The sequence below is a fragment of the Ammospiza nelsoni genome, chromosome 7, assembly GCF_027579445.1.
Source record: "Ammospiza nelsoni isolate bAmmNel1 chromosome 7, bAmmNel1.pri, whole genome shotgun sequence".
Classification (NCBI taxonomy): domain Eukaryota; kingdom Metazoa; phylum Chordata; class Aves; order Passeriformes; family Passerellidae; genus Ammospiza; species Ammospiza nelsoni.
The window spans coordinates 15,126,260-15,149,509 of record NC_080639.1 but is presented as its reverse complement, the minus strand read 5'-3'; the positions used below and the strand labels follow the sequence as shown (position 1 = coordinate 15,149,509).

The 23,250-nt window shown below is 38.6% G+C and overlaps 1 protein-coding gene across 1 annotated transcript in view; it reads left to right on the top strand.

The window, feature by feature from the left end:
• The first annotated feature begins 320 nt into the window (after positions 1-320).
• Positions 321-23,250, top strand: part of PARD3B (par-3 family cell polarity regulator beta) — a 390,768-nt gene continuing 367,838 nt past the window's right edge. Inside the window, exon 1 of the mRNA XM_059475508.1 lies at positions 321-446. Coding sequence (XP_059331491.1) covers positions 327-446 — 120 coding nt within the window. The 5' untranslated portion in view covers positions 321-326. The remainder of the gene's footprint in view (positions 447-23,250) is intronic.

The window sequence follows — 23,250 nt, the reverse complement described above, 5'->3', positions numbered from 1 at the left end:
CGCTGCCCGGGGCGCTGACCCGCGGCCCCTTTAAGCCCGGCCCGGCGCTCCGTGCCCCGGGCGAGCGCCGCCGCCGCCCGCGGCCGCCCCGCCCGGCCCGGCCCGGCCCGCGCCTCCCGGAGCGCCGCGCGGGGCGGGGCGGGCACGGCGGAAGGAGAGGCCGCGGCCGGGCCTCGCTGCCGGCGCTGCCCGCGCTCCGAGGCGCAGCCCCGCGGGAGCACCTGCCGCCCGCCCCCGTGGGGCCGCCGAGCCGCACCTGCCGGCGCTGCCGGGCCCGGCCGGGCGCCGTTCGTGGGCGGGCAGGGCGGGCATGGCGGCGCGCTGAGATGAAAGTGACCGTGTGCTTCGGGCGGACCGGCATCGTGGTGCCCTGCAAGGACGGGCAGCTCCGCGTGCGGGACCTGACCCAGCAGGCGCTGCAGCGCTACCGCAAGGCCCAGGAGAAGGTGAGGGGCGGCCGGGCCGTGCGCGGAGCCAGCCCGGGGAGGGGGGCGGCGGGGGGAAGGCCCGGGGCCGCGGCGGGGGCGACCGGGCTGTAGGGACGCGGAGGGGCGGGTGGGCTCCGGGCCCTGCGGCCGCGGGAACACGGACACTGTCCACATTGTCCCCCTGCCTGAGTGCCCCTGGCAGACACTTTGTGTGAGCGGCTGATGCCGGCGGGCGGGGAGCGTGTCCCGCTCAGCTGCCCAGCCGGCATGGCTGTTACTGCTGTGCGTGTTGACTAACAAACTTGAAACAGACAAGAGCGTAACAATAAGTCAGTTTCGTTCAAGCTTGTGTTTTCTGGCATCAGCTGCTCGGTGAGGTGCTATCTGCATGGGAAGGTGATTTCCTTTACATGAAAGGAGCTCCAAGTTTTTCTTTGGCTGTAACTAATTGAGCATAAAAATATTTTTTCTTTTTTTCTCCAAGAGGCCGGTGCTGAAGGCTAATGGGATACTGTTCAGTGTTGATTAAAGGCCTAGTGTTGCAAATACTGCTCTGTGAAAGAGATTCCAGTTACAAACTATGAATTAAGGACTTGCAGTATTGTGTTCATCTTCCTAAAATGTCCGAGTAATAAGTACAGCCAACATCTTAAGGGCTCTGTTTTGTGACATGTGCTAATTTCTTATGGGCCCAGTCATCTGCTTGATATCCTGAATGCAAAACTGGAAGTAAATTCTTCTTCTTGCAGATTTAGTTTGAGAAAAACTTGCTACTATGTTAAATACATCCTGAACAGCTGAGACTGATCTAGTAGAGATTGCTATGGTCTCCATGTTGGTCCCTCTGAGCAAGTGTCAGGCTCTAACCTGCCTTAAGACACATAGAGCTTGACAAATATTTTTTCTTAAAAGTAGTTTTTCCCAATGATGCTGTCTTTGTGTAATAATTAGAAAATGCTTGTAGAATTCTTGGTACTGTTAGAGTCAGCAGTCAGTGAGATCTTTTGCACTGAAGCATGGTTAAGACTACTGAAATATACCTTCAAGAGATTGGCTTTATCAGAAACAGAATTACTTTCAGCTGTGTTGAATGTAGAAATTTACAAACTGATTTCAGCTTGATTTGTGCTTGTGGTGAGATTGAAATTAGTCTCATGATGATGGCTTAAAGGTGGCCTACGAAGCCTTTGTATAAGTAGTTTAAATCCCTTTCCTCCTCTACTCTTTATTTGCTTTTTTTTATCCCTTTAGAAAGAAGTAGAAGGGTGCCTGCCTTTCTAGGTGAGGCCCTGACTGTTCTAGAAGGCTCAATAAGCAATTATAGGATAGAAATTCCAACAGTGTGAGAGCTTCAGATAAATGCCAGACACTTGAGTGTACTGCTCTTCTCATGCATTTGTAACCAATTTGCTATTAATTAGTATCTTAAGATCTTTTTTTAATGTCTAGTAATAATCTCCTATGTTCTCTTATGCCCTTTGGGTGTGAGGTCAAAAACATCAGCTTTCTTTATAGGACAGCCAGAGGCCAGAGTCCACGTTTCTGACCTTGTAGTTCATGTTTCTGACCTTGTATTTCTTCCTTTGCAAATAAGCTTGGTGGGTTTTTTTCAGCTTATTTCCTTATAGAAATGTTGAGTTCCTTATTCTGCATCATAGGTGGACAAAGTGGTATGGGCCAGTTTGTTCAAAAATTGCTGATCACTTTGAGTAATGGAGCTTCAGAGCTAGAGTTTATAAAAGGATGTGTAAAGAGGCAGAGTGGGGGAGCACCCTAAGGACTTGAAAAGCAGAATAGGTTTTCATTCAAGTTACTAAAAAAAGTCTTGTACCTTGTGCACCCTCTCTCCCTCCCCCCTGCTGGAAATGTAAACAGTTCTGTTGTAGTACTTTGATTAGCTGGCTTCCAATCTACAAGGTTTGCAGTGCAACTGGCCAGAAAGATAAATTTCTTCTTATCTTGACAAGCATCATTCAACATTAGATTGCTTTCCTGGGGGGAAATTTGGGGTTGCTAAAACAGATCATACAGATGTCTCAAACAATTAATTTTATTACCTTTTGGAGTATTTTTTGTCTGATGTAACATGGTGGATTGGGTGTTTTGCCACTTTCCTTCTCTTAGCTTTTTCTGAAATTAACTTTCTTAAATGTAGAATCTTAATGGGAATGGGATTATCTCAAGATAATCAGCTAAAATGTGCTGTGAGGTGTGTGCATAAACAGGCTTGCGCTAAAGATAACCGAATATTTGTTTTTCTTTTCAAAATATTTAGAATGTTTGGAATACTTTGTGACAGAATGCTGCTCTTTCTTTTGGTGTGTTAAGTGTTCTTTTTGTAAGTTTTTTTTAAGTGTTAAAATGTTTTAAAAGAGCTAAGTGGAAAATTTTATTGTTAAGGTGCCTGAAATATTTGGAGAGGGAGGGAGAATTGATAGAAGGAATATCTTCAATAGTTGTAGAAGGGAAAATGAAAAAGGTAGCTAGGATACAAACTTTAGGAACTTTTTATTAGTTATGGTACTGTCAAATACCACGAAAATATTTGAGAGGCTCTGCATTTTGGGAGTTGTCCTGGAAGTCTAGTTTTGCTCTTACACTACAGTCACTTGTGTGGCAAAGGGGAAGGTACAACATTAGACTATTAATTAATGTATACTGTAAAATATTTGAATACACATATACAAACAAACATTTTTGAATTGGTTTAAACTACTTTGCACTTCTTTATATTTGTAGTGAGAGGAAAGTTGATGCAGTAAATGATTAAGTCTCTGGTTTCTGTGAGACTTTTGGTAGATAGCTGAGAACTTGGTGGGCAGTTGCTTATTGTAGCCTCCTGTGTTTCCTTAGCAAATTTGATTTGGTTTCTTGACGGGACTGTGTTGGCAAGGTTTGGTCACAAAGGCTCAGTTGCCTCAGTTAATGAAGTTGCTTTGTTAACTGAACCAGAACACTGGACCAATTTCAGTTGAGAAATCAGACAGTAATTACTTCTCAATGCTACTGAATTTAGTGGCTTTTAGAGGTACTGGAGTAGTTCCTGAATGGGCAGATCCTGTCTGATTCACTGGAGGATACAATTATTGCCTGGAATTAAGAACTTTTTGTTACAGTATCAACCAAGAGATTTCTGTGGTCTAGGATTTTGTGTTGTGAATAGTTATAGATGTTTAAGAAATTTTTTCAAACAGCTGCTTTGTGAGGATTATAAATAATTTTTCAGGCAAGTCACTGTCATCTCAGAAAAGTTACTTGAGCAGAATGAAGTTTGTTGGAATTCTTGTGACCCAGGATCTGCTCTTGTTGCTGTTTAGCAATGTACATTAAGGCTTCCTGCTGACAGGTAGATACAGAAGGATTAATGATTCCTTATCATCAGCCCAGCCCCTAACTTGATATTTTGGTGCCTTGGGGAGCAGTGGTGTGTCATGTGTTGCATTTAGGATTCTTTGCTTGAGTGAGAACAGATGTACTGCAAAAGATTTGAGTTGCTGTGCCTGATCCTGTTTGCTTCTCCGTAGCTGTAAGACCTAGCCTTGGATGCAGGTCCTTGTCGATTGTTTTTCAGTCAATTGTCAGAGACTTTTTTCCCCTTTCCCCAAATATATGAATGAGAGGAAAAAGAGGAGTTCTGGGTCAGCATGGGAGGGTTCCATGGGCTCTTGTGATGTTTGGATTTATGTGGCCCTGTTGAAGGCAATTTCTTAAAATGCAATGGGGCTAAATGCACTCAAGGTAGATCCTCTGTTGTGCTCACATCTCTCGCCTTGGAAATGCTGTTCTCCCACATTTGAGGCAACAGTTGAATTGCCAGCTTTGCAGTGGAGTCCTGGCTGAGCTGGAGATACTTGCTTGCTGTCTCTGAGGCCTTGAATGCTGTTGGTACAGAAAGTGATGTCTGCCCAGGGAAATGAGGCTAGCAAAGTGAAATCCACTGTGGCTTTTTCTTAAGCTGCAGTGAAACTTTTCTGAGGAAAATGTGTAAAACATCTTGCTGCTCCAGATGTTCTTTATCTCTCTGGAGGAGCCAGAGACAGGGAAGTGGTGGTTATCATCTGTGTGTTCATTTTCTAGTGTTTGCATATATGGCACTTACCTGCATGGCTTGATTGAAGTGACTACTTTGGCTGTCTGCAGTCTCCTTCTTGGAAGCCAGCTGAATGAGTGGGACATGGAAGTCATGCAGCAAAATTAATAATCACTGCATTTATGGTTTAAAATTTGTCACTTTAGGCACAGTTAAATTCTTGAGTGGCTTGCTCTTAACAGCCTTTGTGAGCCTCCTTTGGGAATGGGGATGGAGACAGACCAATATTAGTTGCCTTGTCTTCCTGGAACTTGATCTCCACTTGCAACAGGAGTGTCTTTCCATTTGTGAGAACATACAGAGGGCGCCCAGTTAATCCTGGAATAGTGATGAGAATTTTGATTTACAGTCAGAGTGAGCAGGAAGCAGTAAAAGAGTAGGTTAATTCAATAATGGGGTGGTTTTGATTAGAATGAGAAAAAATAGGTGGTTTGGGTTGTATTGATGCTTTTTCCCAAATTAGATACACTTAGAGAGCTAATGCTGCTGGTTGATTGTTTGTATAATTTTGTGAGTTCTACTAATAAAATACTTTCTCAGTTTCTTTCTGTTCCTGCTTGCCGACCACATGACAATTAGTGTTCTGGAATTAGGTATTGCTATTGTAAATCAGCCAGCAAACAGTAGGAGAACTAAATGTTCTTGTAGTTTCTCTAAATATATTTGGGATAGGGAGAATGACAATTCTTCTGACTCTAATGCTTACAAAAGATGTTTGTAAAACCAGGAGACTTTTTCAGAAGATATATGTGAAATGTTTTGAAAGAAGTCCTTTTTTATGACTTTTTTTCTGTTTTGGGCAAATTCTAAGTATTTGGTCCTTTATAAAGGCAGAGTAATAGAGTTGTATTTGTGTGGCTCTTGTGTACTTTTGTCTTGGACTTGGTCTCTAGGTTTGGTATTTTTCCCTATCCTAGTTTGTCTTAGTTTATTTTGGTTTTTTTGCTTTAATAGGGATGGGGTGAATCCATAATTTGTTTTACCAAAACAATTCTAAGCTCTGTCTTCAAGTACTTTTTTCCTAGAAATTATTTTAACTCAATTTCCATACTTTTCTTAGTATGCTTAATCAGCTCCAGTATGTTAATGAGCTTATACATTGTTTTGGCAACTGATAGATTTCAATGAACAGCTTGATTATAATTTCTGCATTCAGCCTTCAGAGTTGTCACTATGATACTGCACTAAAAAATGAGAATAAAACTTGATTACACTGCTTTCTCATTACTATTGTATGAGTTTGTAACTGACTGATATATGGGAGTACAGGCTATATGAGTAGGGAAAGTAAAGAAAATGGAAGGAGACAAATGAATTCAGAAATTCCTTATTGACCTAAAAACGCTAGTGGTGATATTTCATTGAGATTGGGAACAAAGTGACAGAACTTCGGGTCCCTTAAAAATTTTCTGGATCACTTTTACAGGGACCCAGAAAAATTGAGACTTAAAAAGTGCCTGCCTTTTAATCACTTTTGTGTAAAGTATCTGCTGCTTTGTTGTATCATAGCCACTAGTGTTGAGGTAATGACATTTTTGGTAGATTTTCAGGCTCCTTTTCTCACAGATGTTTATAATCTCTGCAGAAAAACTGCCATTGAATTTAGGTTTGTCATAGAAAATGTCTTCTAGGACATTATGTACCTTCATAACATGAAAAAAGTTTGATCCCCTTTTCCTTATAAGAAGTTAACTATTGCCAGTATTGGGCTTTTGGCTGAATACCGAGTTAGCTGATGTTCATGTTTTTCAGGGGAGCTCAGCTGAAGGTAGAGCTGGATAAAACTGCTGGAAATTCAACAGCAAAATGAGAGTAACCTGACCTGCAGTGTATGTGATACTAGTGGGTGTCCATTTTTTTTCCTCCCAGATCATATTTATCAAATTCTGAACACAGTTCAGCTGTTATTGAGATACAGCAAAGGTTTGTGTAGTAACTGAATGTTAAATCAGCCATAGGAGGAAATCACTGAAGAGCAGTACGGAGTTCTAAGCAGTGACTGCTTGCTGTTGCTCTTTGCCAAGTTGAAGATGAACTCTGAGTAGACTTGTAGGAATTTGTGAAGAAGGAATTCAAACCTCAAGTGGTATTTCTGGCATGGGCTGGAACTGGGAGGTGCTTTTGCTTGCTGCATAAAATGCAGTTTTAATTGTTTTATTTGTTTAAGTATCTGAAAATTGAGGGTTGTGATTTACTGATATTTTCTGCAAAACATAATGTCTTTAGTTTAGCAGATACAACCATGTGGGCATAATGTTTTATGTTGTGTGACTTTACTTTCCTCTTTACTCATTCATCATGATAGGTCAGTTGAATTGCAACATACTGTGCTGTCTGGCATCCTGCTACTGTAGCAGCAGATTTCCTCCCCCGTTGAGCAAAACATTCTTTAGGCTTTCCTAATGATTCGAATGTCAGAGCTGCAGCTTTCCTAGGCATGAAGACCTATTGCTTCATTATTATAAACTCCCTCTAACCCCCTATAAACATGCCTGTGTTTCATCCTTAATGAATATGATAACACTAAAGGTCTTGAGCAATTAGTATAATTGAAAACAGATTCTGCTTTGTATTTTTATATTCCATTATTGAATCTTAGGCATAAGGATATACCCATTTTATGTCAGGGAAGTGACTGAACAGAAATGACAGGCTCATGTGAATGGCTTATTCATAGAAATTGTCTTGTAAATTCCAATGGAGTAGACAGTGCCCTGAATACATTGTTAAACTGAGAAAGCTGCTTCATATGAGAAATTCAGAAAATCACTATGTTACAAGAACTTTTGGGAAAAAAGCCTCTGCAGTATTTGTGTAATATTGTGATTAATAAAAGCATTTTTTGTTACCCTCAGGTTATATGTTGCTGTGGTAGTTCTGTAAGCCCTCTTGTCAGTACTTGATTACTTCCATAGAATTACTTCAATAACTTATTTGTAAAGGAAACTTAGTGTTATAACAAATTACTGTTTGCGCTGGATAGGACTTTTTTGGACTGTTTTCCTCACTTTAAAGAGAAAGTATGTAAGAGTTGGTTTTTTAAGTGTTTTGGGTTTTTTTCCTCTTTATGCCTAATCATTGTGCTAGAGACATCTCCATTAAGGGAACTACTGTAATGTTTTAATGAAATCAGAATGTCTTCTTTCCAGTGTAAACCTGTAATTGTTATGTCACCACTAAATAGATCCATTCAGAACTGATGACTTGGCGTTCTTGTGGCAGGTGCCACAGCGCTGCTCAGGCGTGTGGCTTGCTCTTGGGAATGCTCCCGAGGTGAGAGGTTCAGACAAGTTGCTCGTTGGTTTCACGAGAATGCAACATTTGTTGCCACAGAGAGACTTCTTACCTCAGTGTTTTTCTTTGTTGGCTGTTGTGTGCATGAAAAAGAAAAACACAGAATACTTGAATGAACATGCTTCTTATGGCCTATAATAAGGATAGCGTTGGAATGAGGGGTAGGTAGGGAGGAAGATGGATGATTGTACTCTACAGAGACTGAGGGTTGGAATCACAGAATGCTGTCTGATGGATAGAAGCTAACAGCCGGCACTGGACTCACTCTTTTTCCTGGCTAAGGATTTTGACCTCAAAGATGGGGCTCCATTGAGCCAAACAATTTTGCAGTATGGCTTGTCTGGTAGAATAGAACGTTTTTCAGATTACCAATAGAATACTGTCTGTTGGTAAATCATAATGCACACCCTCCCTATCATTTTCATTTACAAAAATGCAGTAATTTCTCAATCAGTAGAAGAAAATTAATGCTTAAAGGAGAATTACATGCAATCCAAAGAACAGAGGCCTGCATTCCTTGAAAATTGTGTGGCTTTATTTTTTTACTTTGACTAATCAGTTTCTCTACTGGTATCTCATTCCTAAAACCTTAAAAGACCTTCACGTTTTTGTGGAAGATACTATCTCATTCTCATCAATCCATCAACAGCTGAGTTGGTCTTTATTGGCAAACCTAAACATCTGAATTATAGATTCTCTGAGAGGACACAAAAAAATCCTTTATATAATAATCTCCTGTTTCTTTTGAATGACAATGTACTGTTCAAGTAAGAGTAGTTCCAGCTCAAAAGAAGTTATAATCCAGCAGGTCTCTTTGGTCCTTTGAAGGAAAGATGAGTCATAAATCCTGGTGTTAATGTGTTAATCCTGTGTATATGATATATTTGTTACATACATATCCTGTGTATATGCTGTATTTATTCTGTATCCAAACCCTGGAGCACCCATTTGTAGGCCATTTTACAATTAAGGGTTATTTTTTTGTACCTGCTCTGTAGCTTGTCCTCTTGGCTGGTGTGCCAGGGGGACAGGCAGACTTCAGTGTGTCTTTATAAGTTTTGGTGATGTCCACAGTAAAATAGTTCCCTATTTATGTTTCTCTTCCAACTACAGGTTTTGAGGCCATTTAGTGTTTGCTAGCCTTTGTTTATTTTTTTTTTTTAGTCTTGCAATGCTGGATGTCATTAATGGTGATAAGACCAGAATTTCATTGTGAATATCTGAGGATAATTCCATGGTTTTTCAATATTTTAAAGAGTTTTATTACTGCTAAATGTAGGCACTGTTCACGTCAGTTCGTGTAGGTTGGGCATTTTTTTGTTGAATGCAATTCATTGTGGTGCAGTTTGCCTAAAATGATGATGATTATAATTTTTTTTAAATCCTCTGTGATACTCTGTTGGTGGGTAGTATGTTGAGTGTCAGAAAGATTTCCACTAACATGCTCTGCTTGGCAGTTTTTATTTCTGACCACAAGCCAGAAGTGTAACCAGACTACAAATTTGAAGCTCTAAAGGCTTTGCTCATATTGGTAGTGTTGGCTGCAGGCTGCTTGGGATACAGACCCTTTGTAAGTGATGAGTTTCATGAACAAAGAAGATGGAATGTGGCCTAGAACTCTGCTTAACTAACTTCTTCTTGCAGAGCTTGTCAGAATTCCATGTGCCATCTCACCCTGCAGCTCCTTGCAGAACAGCCGTCCTATGGATTCCTGGTTGAACAACTATTAAAATTCTCTCTTCCAGCTGCAACTTTTTCTATAAGGCTTTCTTAACTATTTCAGTAAGGATTTTCATGGAGAAGTTTCATCTCAGAATTTTTTTGATCAGTCCTAGATATTAAACGCAACAAGGGCAGGACAGAAATACAATGGTGCCTGAGTAGGGTAAGCAATAAAGAAAGCTACTTGTGACAGTGTGTCTGTAGCTTTTCTAGAAATAGAAGTAATTCAGGGGTTCTGCAAATCTGACTGAGGCAATGTGGCTGTTTTGCAGCAGTTTCAGTCTAGAATGGCTCATTGTAGCCTTTTTCTTTCACAAGTAGTTGGAGCCTTGCAGCTGTGCAGTGAAAACTGTGCCTCACTCTATCCCAGGCAAAACCAAATGACTTCCTCTAGCTTGTGTCATACTTCATCAGTAAATTGGGTGGTGGTGCTGCATCTCACCTGTACATTTTTTAAAACTGAAACAAGCTTCTATTTTTGAAATAGATACTCCCAAAGTCTTCCATTTCCCGCTTAAGTTATTTCTCTAAGGAAGTTTTTTTCATTATCTTGGTTTTCATTTGAACTGTGGGTTAGTCTACTTGAAAGTCTGTATGGAAACCAGAAGTCATACAGGAATTTTGCTGAGTAAAGACTCCAGAGGACTTGCTTTTAGAAAAAAAAAAAGTGCAGTACTTGTTAAGCTTGCAGGAAAAAAATGAGGGAAATATTGAATACATCAATCAAATGTTTATATATTGGGAGCTCTGTGAAATGCTGTTTGCCTCCAAATTACGTTCTTTCTACTCCGACTGAATTAAAAAGTTATTTGCAGTAACAATGATTTTTAAGGTATAATGATTTTTTTTGAAAAAATAAAATAATTGTCTGCAGTAGGGGGTTGTCAGCAATTTATTAGCTTATTTTTAAAAGGTAGTTTATTTACTACTGAGTAGAAGTTGATTTATGGAAATATCTGGTCTGTTCTGGTGTGTCAAAAATGTATAATATTTTGCTTTGACTCTAGTTTTAATTGTATTTTCTTTAGGTTACTCACTCTACTGCAATTTCTGTAGAAATTCAGTATTTTCTCCAGGTTGCCCCCCTGGCCCTCTCTGTTCTATAGAATGGGTTACAACAGTGTACTAATATATAAAATTTGTTTAATTTGCATATTTTTTGAAAGTCTGTTTCTCACAGTTGCCTTATTTAGCAGATTTTTTTTTGTTAGTAATGTTGGAAATTTGACTTGTCATCTTCTGTTGCTGATGCCTCTCAACCCGTTCTTTATCTGCTCAAAGAATGGAACATTGGAGAGGCAATTGCTCTCTTCAATTGAATTTTCCCATGTTTTTGAAGGGTGGAAGAACTTGGTGAAATTTTTCAAGGACGGATGAGAGTTAGCATGCTCAGCCTCTACAGAATTAGGCTGGTTTGAAAAACCAAGCTGCTGCCAATTCACAGTTAATTTTCCCCTGCTGGCTGTAATAAATGTATCCTGAACAAATGTTTCAGGAGTTCCTGGCATTATGAGATACAAAAAGAAAACTCCCTGAAGAGCTGGAAACCTGAAATAGATGTTTTAGGTGACAGAAAGGAGAAGGTTCATTGACATTTCAATATTGCACATAAAGACTAGCATTTGCATAGTAGTAGTCATGATGCAGGTGTTGTTTAGATTGCAATAAAAAAAAGTACATGTGTGTGGAAAAAAATAATTTAATGTTAGGATTTTTCAATGATAAATTATGACCCTTCTCTGTTAGGCAAGAAAATTTGCATGTAAAAATCCAGGGAAGACTTGTGTATTAATGTTTCAGGAGCAGTTATTTGGATAGCTCTCATTCAGCTGCTGACTGATGGGAGGTACTAACTTTACATGAGAAATCCTCATTGAAACCAGTTCACTGACTTCCTGAAGAGCAAAATGAATTCTTAATTTTTACTCTAAAAACTCATTATATCTCATAAATGCTTAGAAGAACACTCAGGACCTGTGCATTTTAAATATATTGCTTCTAAGGGTGTTTTCTTCCTTGATTACTGTTACCTTGATACCCTGAGTCTGGCAAATGCTGGTTTAGGTAGTTTTCCGTTTAAATTGAATTTTGTGTGTTGTGGGGGAGTAATTGCTGCAAGTGAGAATGTGCAAGGAGTAGATGGTTTGTGTTTGTACATTCAGGGTGCTTTTTTCTTATTAGGCCTTTCATGTATTATTAAAAATGTAATGCTAAAGCTGTACTGCATTTTCCTCTGGTCACTTTGGGTCTCTGGTAGCCGTGCTTGCAGTGTGATTGTTTTTGTTTATTTTGTTGCAGCAATATTCACTACCATTTAACTCTTAATAGTGTCTGAATACATACTTTGGTTGTTTTTATTTATGTATCAGGAATTTTGCAGTTATATATGTATCATATTCTTTCTTGTGTAGTGTAACAAAACATCTTAATTTATATAGTCATTTTATTAAATAAGCTGTATTCAAAGACACTAAGAAAACACTAGGTAGATTTTTTGGTAACTTTCTATGTTCCAAATATAAAGTACATCTGTCAGTATGCACACATTATTTGTCCTGGTGTGACACAACTGTCTTTGAAAGCAGTGAAAGTGGAGGGGTCTGGCTTATTGTTTATAGCGCAGTTTGTTAATGGCTGGAGATGGGAAATGAGCATCTCACTAAATGGAAGTCTTGGTCAACCTCTGACTCTTGCCTTAAGGCTTTGAGAATAGACAATATGAAAAAAAAATCTTCTTTCCAGATGGCTGAATGCTTGATGTGTCTTTATGTTTAGCTGTCATTCAAATGTGAATGCTGTGGTGATTATAAGTGTCTTCCATTTTTCCGGTTTGAAATGATCCCTTTTATGCATTGTGTGTTTAGAGATTAACTATTTGGCTTATCAATATGGATTTTACAGTAAAAAAAACCCAGCTTGATCATGTAGCAAAATCCAGGATGCTAATGTTCATAAGCAGACTTGACAGTGAGGGTCTTAGTTCCACATGCTGTGGTGCAGACCAAAGTAGTTTTGAAATAGATTGTAGTGGACTATTAACATTCTGCAAAATGTTGTTGCTTCAGTTTTGAAACATCTTATGTGTGATAAGTTTCATGCTAGTGGTTCTTGTTACTGAAAAAATACTATTCTGCAATCTGGCAAGAATAAGTTTTATGAAGGAGGCTTTGTGGAATGGAGTTTCTTTTGACTGAGAGGAAAAAAGCTAGATTTAACTTGTGAGAGGTGAGGTTGAATCATGTATTTTCATGATGCTTGAGTTCATAGTGAAAGATACAAGCTACAGTTTAATGATCAAACTCTTAAATAGTGTTGTAAGCTGAAGCAGACTTAATGGATTTTCAGGCTGTTTTTCTTGGAGTTTTCTGTGTGTTTTTGTTTTTGAACCTGAAGTCATAGTTAGTGTAAGAGATACCTTTTTAATAATGCAGCCAAAACTGCTGCAGGTTCTGTAGGAGTCCAGATCACTTACTTTGTGAGCATTAGACCAGTAAATTCTGATGTTATATTTTTTATTAACTGACATTGGCAATGTCCTTAGTAACCATTTAAATAAGTGAATGAACTGCTTCATTGTATACGCTGGTTTCCTTTTCAGGCACTGCATATGGTGATAAAATTTAGTGGAAATAGATCAAATTACTTTGCTGAAAAGCTTTCAGCATCTTGTGGCTGAACTTGTCACCAACCAGCTCTCTACCTGTTTTTTTGTGTGAGAGTTGGGAGCCAGGTCTGATCATCCCTGACTGAGCAGGGGGCTGTTACTCTGCAAGTCCTATTGACAGTGGATTGTGCCAAAATGTTCCTATAACATGCTTAGGGTTGAGCATTCTTGTGAGTAATGGCTATATTATGTCCACTTAGCTGTAGGCATTTTCAGTATATTTTTATTTTATTTCTTATTTCTGCTGGTGCTTGAGCATGGCATAGTATGTGGAGTTAATGTATGTGGGTACAGTTCTGGAGCCCAAAGAGAATGAATGAGGTAGCTGACTGAAAAGTAACTTGGCCTCATCATCAATGATGGATGGCATCAAGCTGCAAATGAAAATGAAGGTTGTAATAGCATCTCAGGATGGATGCAAAATATATGCAAGTACAGCATTTAAACAAGTTTGCTTACCAGCTGTTTTCATTTTTACTCTATTGTGGGGTTTTACTGGCTGGATTAAACTTCTGTAAGGAGGGGTTTTTTTCCATGTGGCCCCCTTGCAACCTATGGGCTGGAGAAAGTTGCTACCAAACAGTAACTGGAACATGTGCCTCGGGTGTCATTTTTCACATTTGGGCTAAATGTTGTACTTGACCTACTTAGACCTACCTGTCAGTTGTTTTGCAGTAACTTTTTGGTGCTGCCTTCTTTCTTCCTCTGAAACCTGTGAAGATGTTTGTTCCCAGCTCTTGTGATTCTGTTTTCCTGAAGACACTTAGAATACCAGAAGAAAGCAGCCCTTTGGGATAAGGGCAGGGCAAACCCTTCTGCACCCTTAATTAGTAGTATTAAATTTCAATGAAAAAGTGGATAATCTCACTCTCTTCACTGTTTTTTATCTGGCCAAAATCCCTTTCATGCGCTGAGGTTAGGCATATGGCATTTAGTGTTGATGATGTAATTATTCTGGCATGTTCTGTGTATCAGTCAGGTGAAGGTGGAAGTTGTTCTCAGAAGCCTTGTTTGCGTTTCATCCAGTTCCATCACTTGGCTTTGGCAATATTTTTAAAGGTAGAGGTTGTTTCAGCAGTTTACCAGGTATATTTGCTTTATCTTGGAAGTGAAATACTAAAACTTACCCATGTTGTACTGTGATAATATGAATTTTATTAATACAGCACAAAATATGGCAGGTTATATAATAATCCCCACAGTGTAATATTGAACTGCTAAATATTTATATTATTTCTTAAACTTCCAGATTATTTTCTTTCAAACAATAGTCAGAACCACTGAGGCTGACTAGGCTTTATGGAGTTAGGCAGTGGTTGACTGTTAGCTGTGCCTTCAGAATGTTATTGACCCAATTGTGTTTTCTCCTGAGAAGTTAAGGGAAGAGAGAATCTGGTTCATTTAGTGTTTCACATGAGATGGAAATAGGTTACAGCATCCTCTAGTACAGATCTGCAAACCTTGCTCCAACACCTGTACGGTTAAACTCCTCTGTTTCCATCCCTGCACAACCAATTTTGAGTCTATTACTTTTCACTACCACCCTTTACAATTTTTCTTTTTTTTTTCCCCTTTTTGTTTTCATTTGTAATGAACTTACTTCTGCCTCACTTACTTACATCTTCTAATGCTTTGAAAATTTAACACTACCCTGGCTGTCTCAGCATCTTTACAGCACTGGATCTACGATTGTTCCTTATGGCTTGGTTTTGGAAGACAGTCACTGAATGTACTGTGAAAGGTCATGTGTTTTCTCTGAGTGAGCAATGAGAGCCTTGGTCCACACTTAACTCCTCTATAAGGACACCAGTGAGCTGAGCCTGCTAGGAGGTACCATGGAGAGAGTTGATGTTGATATGGGCAGTGGTACCAGTGAGAATTAGTGGCATTTCTGAAATGGAACAGCTTTGGATGTGTGAGAAGGGAGTGGTAGTCTGACTCCTCCTACTGACACTACAAATCTGGCAGTCTTTGGCAAAATTCCTCCCCAGTCTCTGTTTGGTGATTGACTCATGCAGGAAATAGGGTGGTACTCCAGCAGAAAAGTCTTGCCATTCCTGAAAATGTGGAATTCCTGAAAATACCCAATGGCTTTCTGTGAGGAATTAAGGATATGCTCCTATAGTTTACAGCAATTATTTTCTCACTTGACCTTTATCTAAAGCTCAGTTTATGTTAAAAGTTTGACAGGATTCCAGCATGCTTGGTCTACATTGTCTAACAAGCATTTGTATTCAGTTTTGTTTAGAGTCTGGTGTTACTCAGTCACATCTTTGAAGCTCTCAGCTGCTTCTGATAAGCAGTCCTGTGTCAGCTGCAAATGCATTAATCACTTTATCAAAGAAAGGCCCAACAGTTGTAAATAAAACAATCTTAGATGGTTTCTAGATGCAGTGCTGAAGTGCTGGCTGCCCTTGGAGATGCAAATCTTTTATCATTTTTTGTTGAAGATCTGGTATCCTTCAGTGCTGAGTTTGTTACAGACTTGAATTATGTTAATTTGCAGCCAGCCTTGTTTCTATCTGTAGCTGTACTGAATGATTTGAATTTAAAGGATTATCAGTTTTTGTTGGCAGAATAACGGCATTGTTCACTCACTTAACCTGGACTTCACTTCTGAAATACGCTGCTCGTACACCCATGCCCTTCTTACTTTTTTTTCCCCCTTCTCATTTTTATGTGAAAAATGAGGTTTGAAGGAATAGCTTTATAGTTCTGTCTGCCCACTTAATGTTGAATTTTAAGAAATCATAGCTGTGGTCTTTAGCCCCCCCAGTGTTACCTTTAGGCAATCAAACAAAAAGCCAGATGCAGTGCTAATTAATTACTCACCAGGTGCCTGGAGCTGAGAAGCAGTTTGCTTATTAACATAACAATACTACTCTGAATATTGTAGATCACATTTGACATGGAGGACTTGGGATAGGAAAGGTAAGCCCTCAAATCTTGTAGGTTTATTTAGAGGTGCTTTGTTCTGGAATTTTTGTGTTAATTTGCACAAGGTTGAGTCTTCTGTGTTTCTGCATTGTTGAAGCCGTCTAATCTAATGGACTTGAAAAGCTAAAGGATATTCTTAGTTGATAACTGAAGATGAGTTTGTACTTATATTCTTACATTTGTGTAGTTGTCTTGGATTCAGTGCCTGGCATACAGTGTGCTCCACTTTTAACTGAGGCTTTGAAGGGGAGGTTTTGGCTGGTTGTTACAAGTGCAGTGTGTAGACCTCTGTCTACATGTGTATCTCCAGTTTTCTCAGTAAAGCTAAAACAGGCTTATATGGTCTTCTTAAATGTTGGAGTGTAATGTAAAGGTGGGCTATGGGATCCTCTGTTGATATATTCTCTGCATCCTGCTTTATTCGGGTAATATTCAGACAGCTATGTTCAGAGAGTGTTTTTTCATTCAGATTCAGTGTAAAATAAGAATGCTCTTATTTTTGAAGGGTTCTAGTGCTGCAAGTCAAGGACAAGTTGGAGTGTCAATTGAAATCATCTGTTTGTCAGAGTACAGATATATAAATCTTTTTAGATTCTGACAAACAGAATTCCATGATAGGGAGATTAGGAGCAGCTTTTTCTGTTTTCTTCCTCAGACTGAATATGGGAGTTAGCTTATCCTGACAGTTGAATATGCAGGGGGGAAAAATTCCTAACTCTCTCTTCATTTTCCTTTCTGATTACAGTGAAGTACCTTCTCTGCCTTGTGGAAAATGAAGACTTTATTATTAGTACATAGTCCTAGTCATTTCTCAAAACAATAATTTAAAGATGGCTAAAGGACAAGAAATCCTCTAGTTCCCTCTTTGCCAAAACTATCTCTGAGAGCCAGAAGAGACTCACTGTCCTTCCTTCTGCTGTGACCTGCAGTATACAAGTATCAAGTGACTCAAGTGGGAGGGTCCTTTTCACTGTGCTCCCCTTGTTTTTATAGCCTGTGTGAAGAACTTCCGCTGTATTCATGTTCTGTGGTTTGTCTACTGGGGTCTCAGGTCAGGATCTTTATCTTCAAGTGTAATCTGGTACATTTTTAACAGATGCAGCTGTGTATATAACCTGTGTACCAGGTTCTTTGTAGCTCACATCTTGACTTGAGAGCTCTCTGTTAGATGTCTAAGCCCATCCTGCTGTAATGAGGTGGCTCTTATAACCAGTTTGAGTTATAACCTGTTTGAGTTTCTGTCTTCCCAAGGAAAACAATGTGTTAACTGTACATGAAAATGAATCAGAAGGAAAAAGTGCAAAAAGGATGAGTTTTATACCTCCAAAATGAAGTTTGGTATATGGTGGTGTGAAGAGAACAGACGAAGACAGAAAGACGTGATCATCAGTTGTTGCTGTTCTGTTTTGACTTCTAGTTATGGTGATACTTGGTCCTGTTAATTTCTCAGAGCATAATAATTTGAAGATGGCTAAAGATGAAGAAATATTCTGCGTTGCTCTGGTGACTAGGGATTGACTAATGGTATTTTGGACCATTTAGCATATCAATGATGAAGCTAGTGGTGAGCTGTACTTGTGCTGTGTTAGGCCTCATTTCAAAAACTAAAAGGAAGCTGTGCTTTTTAGTTGTTCACTGTGCCTGGGAAGAGCAAGAGATTTTTCTGCTTTTTTCAGGATTGGTAACAGATTGTTTTTGTCGCAAATTTGTGGTAGTCCACTGGGTTCATGCATGAGTTGTTTGGTTGTCTGTTTTGTGCTCTTGCCATCCTTAAGGGCCAGGAAGGCAGTGTGGACCAGACTGTGCAAAAACTGTAAGTGCTCTAAGATAAACTCAATGTTTCTGACAAAGATGAATGTTTCTCTGCTGACCCGATCTGATTAGTTCCCCTTTTGACATCAGGTTTTTAGTGCCTTCAAAGACAGAAACTTTAAAAAATTGAATATTTAAAGTGATCTTATGTAAATTATTGTGTTTTCAGAACTCCTTTTCTACTTTCTGCCATTTGGCTATATCACATCTCATCATGATTGGAAAAAAGAAGTGCTTGAGGGAAGATTACATTTTCCACAACTAGTATTAATAGATAAAATGAATGACTCTGAACAAAAATTTACTATGTGTGAAAATACATAGAATGAGATTTAATTTTTTAAATAGCTTGTTTATAGGGAATTGTTTCCTCTACTATAGTTTGAAAAGAGATCCTTCTAAATAGTAGGAGAAATTAGGATTTTTTGAAGAAAATAATCTTTATTTCACCTCATACTTGAATATTTAATTCATTCCTTTAAGAGTAAAACTTCTTCTGTGTTATCTTACTGTGTGAAGAAAACTTCCTAGCCAATCTAAAAAAATCAAAATGTGTGCTTTGGTCAGAAGCAAAGCATCATGGGAATAACAACTTAGATTGGCGTTACCTCTTGTGATCATGTTTTGGCATGAGGTTTGAAAGCTTGTTAGACCTGCTAAATTTATTGTGAAAAGGGAAGAGCTTTGTCTTCCATGTACTCACAAGTTTGATTGCTTGCAATGAACTTCTTTCTGTTCCCCATCACCCCTCCAGTTAAGGGTGAATTCCTCTCGGAAGATCCTTTCCTGTGCAGCTTTATTTTTATAGTACTTTATTTCATCTGGAGGACAGATTAGGAAGCATCCCTTACAGTCACCTTTCTAAGACTATTTCTGCTGTATGGCCTTCTGTGTTTTCTCTAGCTTTATTTCTGGATGCTTAAAAGTAGTTTCAGAGCAGACAACCTTGTCCTTTGCCCTTGCCTCAGCTTTAATTTCTGTCCTTGAGCTCACTCAGTAGAGATCTTTCTTTAATATTAATAACTTGAGAGAACGTGTGTCACTCCAGCTGGTAGAAGGCTATAAAGAAGTTTTATCTTCTCTCTAGCATCTTGCAGCATTTTCACTTCTAATACAAGCAGAGTCAGAGTGTTGGTGAAGGAGAACAATAGCACTATGAAATACATGAGGAATTTTTTTTTACTATCTCACTGTGTTGTAGCATGTTTCTCTTCCTTGTATTATCTTAAAGATTTCTGCTGCTTTTGAATTTCTAACTGGAAAGGGTTAAAAATGTGTTGGTTAATGTTATGCTATAAAGACAATGTAATTAATTAGAGGTAAGAATTTATTTTTTCAACAGTGAGACCTAAAAATATGAGCTTGTAACGTCCTCTGTTATGTGTAATGTAAACTAAATTCTGGAAGCTTCCTGAGCAATGAAACCTAAATATTACTTTGACTATTTTTTGAAGTTTGTGAAAAGGAGACCCAATTTGTACTCAGTTCCAAGTGTGTGTGTGTAAATATTTGTGGGTACGATGTGTACTCATGGACATCATATAGGGAGGCTTATTCAGGTCAGGTCTGTGCCAGGAATTGCTGCATTCAGTAATGTCTGGAACGGACTTAATCTCTTGTGCAGATAGCTGTTCATCTTTGATTCTTACAGAAACTTCTTGTGGCTCCTTTTATTCCATAAAATTATGCCTGTAACCTACAATATTGTATGCAGTGATACAATTCTACATTTGTACATATGAAGAGAGTAGAAGTGGTGGTTGTTTGCCTCCTGTAAGGATGGGGTGTGATGCATATTGGGGCATTTGGTTTTTTCCTTTGCGTTTGTCTTAGGCTGTACAAGGACATCAATGCATGCATGTTATGTTGTTGCTGAGCTCTAACTGTTCGGCTCCAGATTGTGATAGTCTGTAGTGCGCAATGTTTACTTTGTGATCAGTTCTTGATTTTGGAAACTCAGTATTCATATCGCTGTAAAAACAGAGCCCCATCTCTACTGCAGTTGAAGATGACATCCCTGTTGGTGGCAGTTGAGATGAAATTTGAATAAAGTACCATTTCAGGCTTGTTTGGAGGTGGCTTAAGGCTCTTCTAATTCGGTGATAAACTTTGAGAAGGATTTTGAGATCAGGTTTGAGGCTGTGAACAATCTCATCAATATGTTCCTCTCCTAGCTGCTTTTTGTGCTCTGCTCCCCAAGCTGTGGTCTGAGAGTAACGAATACTTAGTGCTGTTTGGCTCTGTGTAATGAGGTTACACTGTGTACACTTAAAATGCTTATAGAAATCATTAAATACTACTTAATATATTGAGGTAATGCATCACATTACAATTTAGAATTGAAAAATGATAAGGGGTAGAAGACCTCTTTTACTGACCTTAACCTAAAATATCTCTTTATCAGAAAATATTTTATGATTATGGGATTTTTAGTTATACTTTTACTGTCTAAGTCGCAGAAAACAATATGACCAGAGGCCTGTCCTTCCACCAAGTTTTGCCTAACATTTATTCCCTTGTTGTGTATGTGGAACAGACATATATGATTTCCAATTTAATGCTGTATTGCATTGGAGTCTGTTTGCTCTAGTGGAGCATTGATGTGGAGGTACTTCAGAAATATCAGCATAAGGAGCAATTTTAAGTCAGTCCTATTTCTGATTTTTTTAAGTGCATCCCATTGTTACTATATTTAATTAAAAATTCCAGTAGAGGGTTTGCTATTAATTTTATGCGTTCTGCACAGTGGAACAAAATACAGCATCAAACAATAATTAATTGTGAAATCATTAAGTGGTCGTGTTTATTTTATTGATGGTCAGCTGAAACATATTTAAACTTGTTTGGATTCTCTTGTTCATTAACAGTCAGAAATACCCAGTGTGAATTCTAACATTTATTAGCTACGTTGCTTAGCTTTCAGAAAAGGAGAATGATACTTTTCTATTGGAGTTGGGAACAAAAATAATCAAGAATGCACTCCAGCTTTCTGATACAAAAAAAAGTGGATTTATTGATTTATTTGAAAAGCTAACAATAAATGAGAGTGCTTCAATTATAAATGGATTGGTTTTTCATTTGAGTGAATATGTTGACTGAAAATAAATGTGTAGAATTCTTGAACCTGTTTTAGACTATTTGAACAGTGATGGTGGTGTATTAGGTGACAACAGCTAAGTCAGAATTCTGTGACAAAATGAATGTCAAGCCCATTTTTTAAAGTTTATGTCACTTCTCTGCCTACATTGCACTTGTGCATTTGTGTGACCTGGCTTTAATTTAACATTTGGTAAATATTTGCATAGTAATTCCTCAAGTGTTCTCCCACACATAAAGGAAATGATGATAAACAGCTTTTAAGTGGCTTGATGTTAAACGCAAACATGACTTGCACCCTAAGGTAAAATGCACATCAGCGTAACTGTTCAATATTCATTTGCCAAGTGCTGTTATGAATTATACCAGTAACTTAGTCGTACGTCTTCTATACGTAGATTGTTACAAGTTTGTACCTCAGCTGAATTTCTGCCTAGGGGCTATGTACTGTGCAGTAAGACAGCTTCTCCCCACTTGTGATGCTAGGATTTTTTGGAACCATAGTTTGTTTTCATCAAGATGAACTTCCTAACAGGAGAGAATTTAGGAGCACAAATAGATTCAGGTAATCATACCTGATTGCTGCCCAGAGCTTCCAGGCTCTATTAGTGTTTTATTTTTACAAGAGTTTTTTTATTTTTCAAAACTTAAGTAATTATTTTTAAGCATGTCAAGTTTTAACGATGATGACTAAAAAGATACCGTGAAGAATCATTCTAGACACTCATTCATTAGAATACAATTTCAATCTCAAGCTAAAAAAACTTAGAGAAGTAACAATCAATCATCTAAAAAACCACCCCAAACTTGTCCTAGTATTTTAGAATACGGTTGTTAGACTTATTTTCCTTTATAATTCATAGGTTCTCAGCAAGTACCTGCTAAGTAAGTATGCTCTTAATCAATCTCTTCCCTGATCAAAAATGGGGTGTTATCCAGCATTTGCTGCTTTCAGCAGGTGAGAAGTGTTATTTTGTTGAAGCTGTCTGGCACTGACCCTTTGCACAGCCTGTCATCTCTGTTATGGGGTTCTGACTCGGACCATTCAGGAGACACTGTAGAATCAGCAAGATATTTTGCAAGGCTTTCACTCATATACTTTATGAACTATAAAGTTACTCTGTTACTTTAGAAAGGCAATCTATCTCCTGCCTAGGAGTTCTAAAACACATGGAAACCTGAAGTGTTCTTGATGCCCCTTTTGATTGTTCTATCATAGTAAATCATAAGAACCTTAAAATACAACAGTCCTTTTCCTGAGCAAGTTTCACTTTCTCTGATAATGATTCTTGGGTGTACCATGGTTATGTTTTGGACCTGTTCTACTCCTCTTGAGCTCTAAATAATGTGCAAAATGTGAGTTTGTGCTTATGCATGTGGATGCGGTGCTGTTTGGAATTTTGGATACTCAACTTTTATGTCTGCTGGTGGTTAATTGTGGAGGGATAGCATGTAAGAAAATAGTGCAGAAGGTAGTCTCACACCTGAGGAGTTGCAGCTGTACTAATCACCAAAGATTAGGAACAGGCCTGCCCTAAACAGGCCACAGCTGTGTCCAATAAGAAGACGAGTGCTGCAAAAGAGTTGCAGTTTGGTGGTGCAGTGAAGAGAGATGGAGTTTGTTGGTTGTGCTGTGAAGAAGGAGTCAGTGCTGCAAGGAGATGGCCATGAGAAATCACCAAGAAGGTATGGGAACCTTTGCAATAAGAGGACAACAGTTAATAGGTTAAGTAATGAGTTTTCTAAAATATTAATGTTTTATTTAGTGAAGCTGTCTGGACTACTGGTGCAAGCAAAGAAAACACAGAAGAAATGGATATATAGATTTTAGTTGTTGGTTTTTTGGTCTTTTTGGTTGTTTGTTTAGTTTTTTGGTATGGATACATTGTATCCAATGCACAGCAGTGTTTGCAGTTCATTGAAAGAAGAGGAAATGTTCTCTGACTTTAAAATCTTTTTGAATGGCCAAGTGGAATTGCTGGTCAGATGAACCATTGTTACTTTTGTGACTGTGTGGATGATAACCTGGGCTATCTAGCAGTCATTACTGTTTGCTTCATCAAACATGTTTAAGAAAAGCTCCCTGTTTCCAGCATGGGTTTTTAACTTTCAGGGATGAAGTTTATATGCTAATAGAAGCCATTCACATTTTTATTTCTGAGGCAGCAAGCATTCAGTCTTGCCCTAGTCTGTGGTGGTTATTGTAA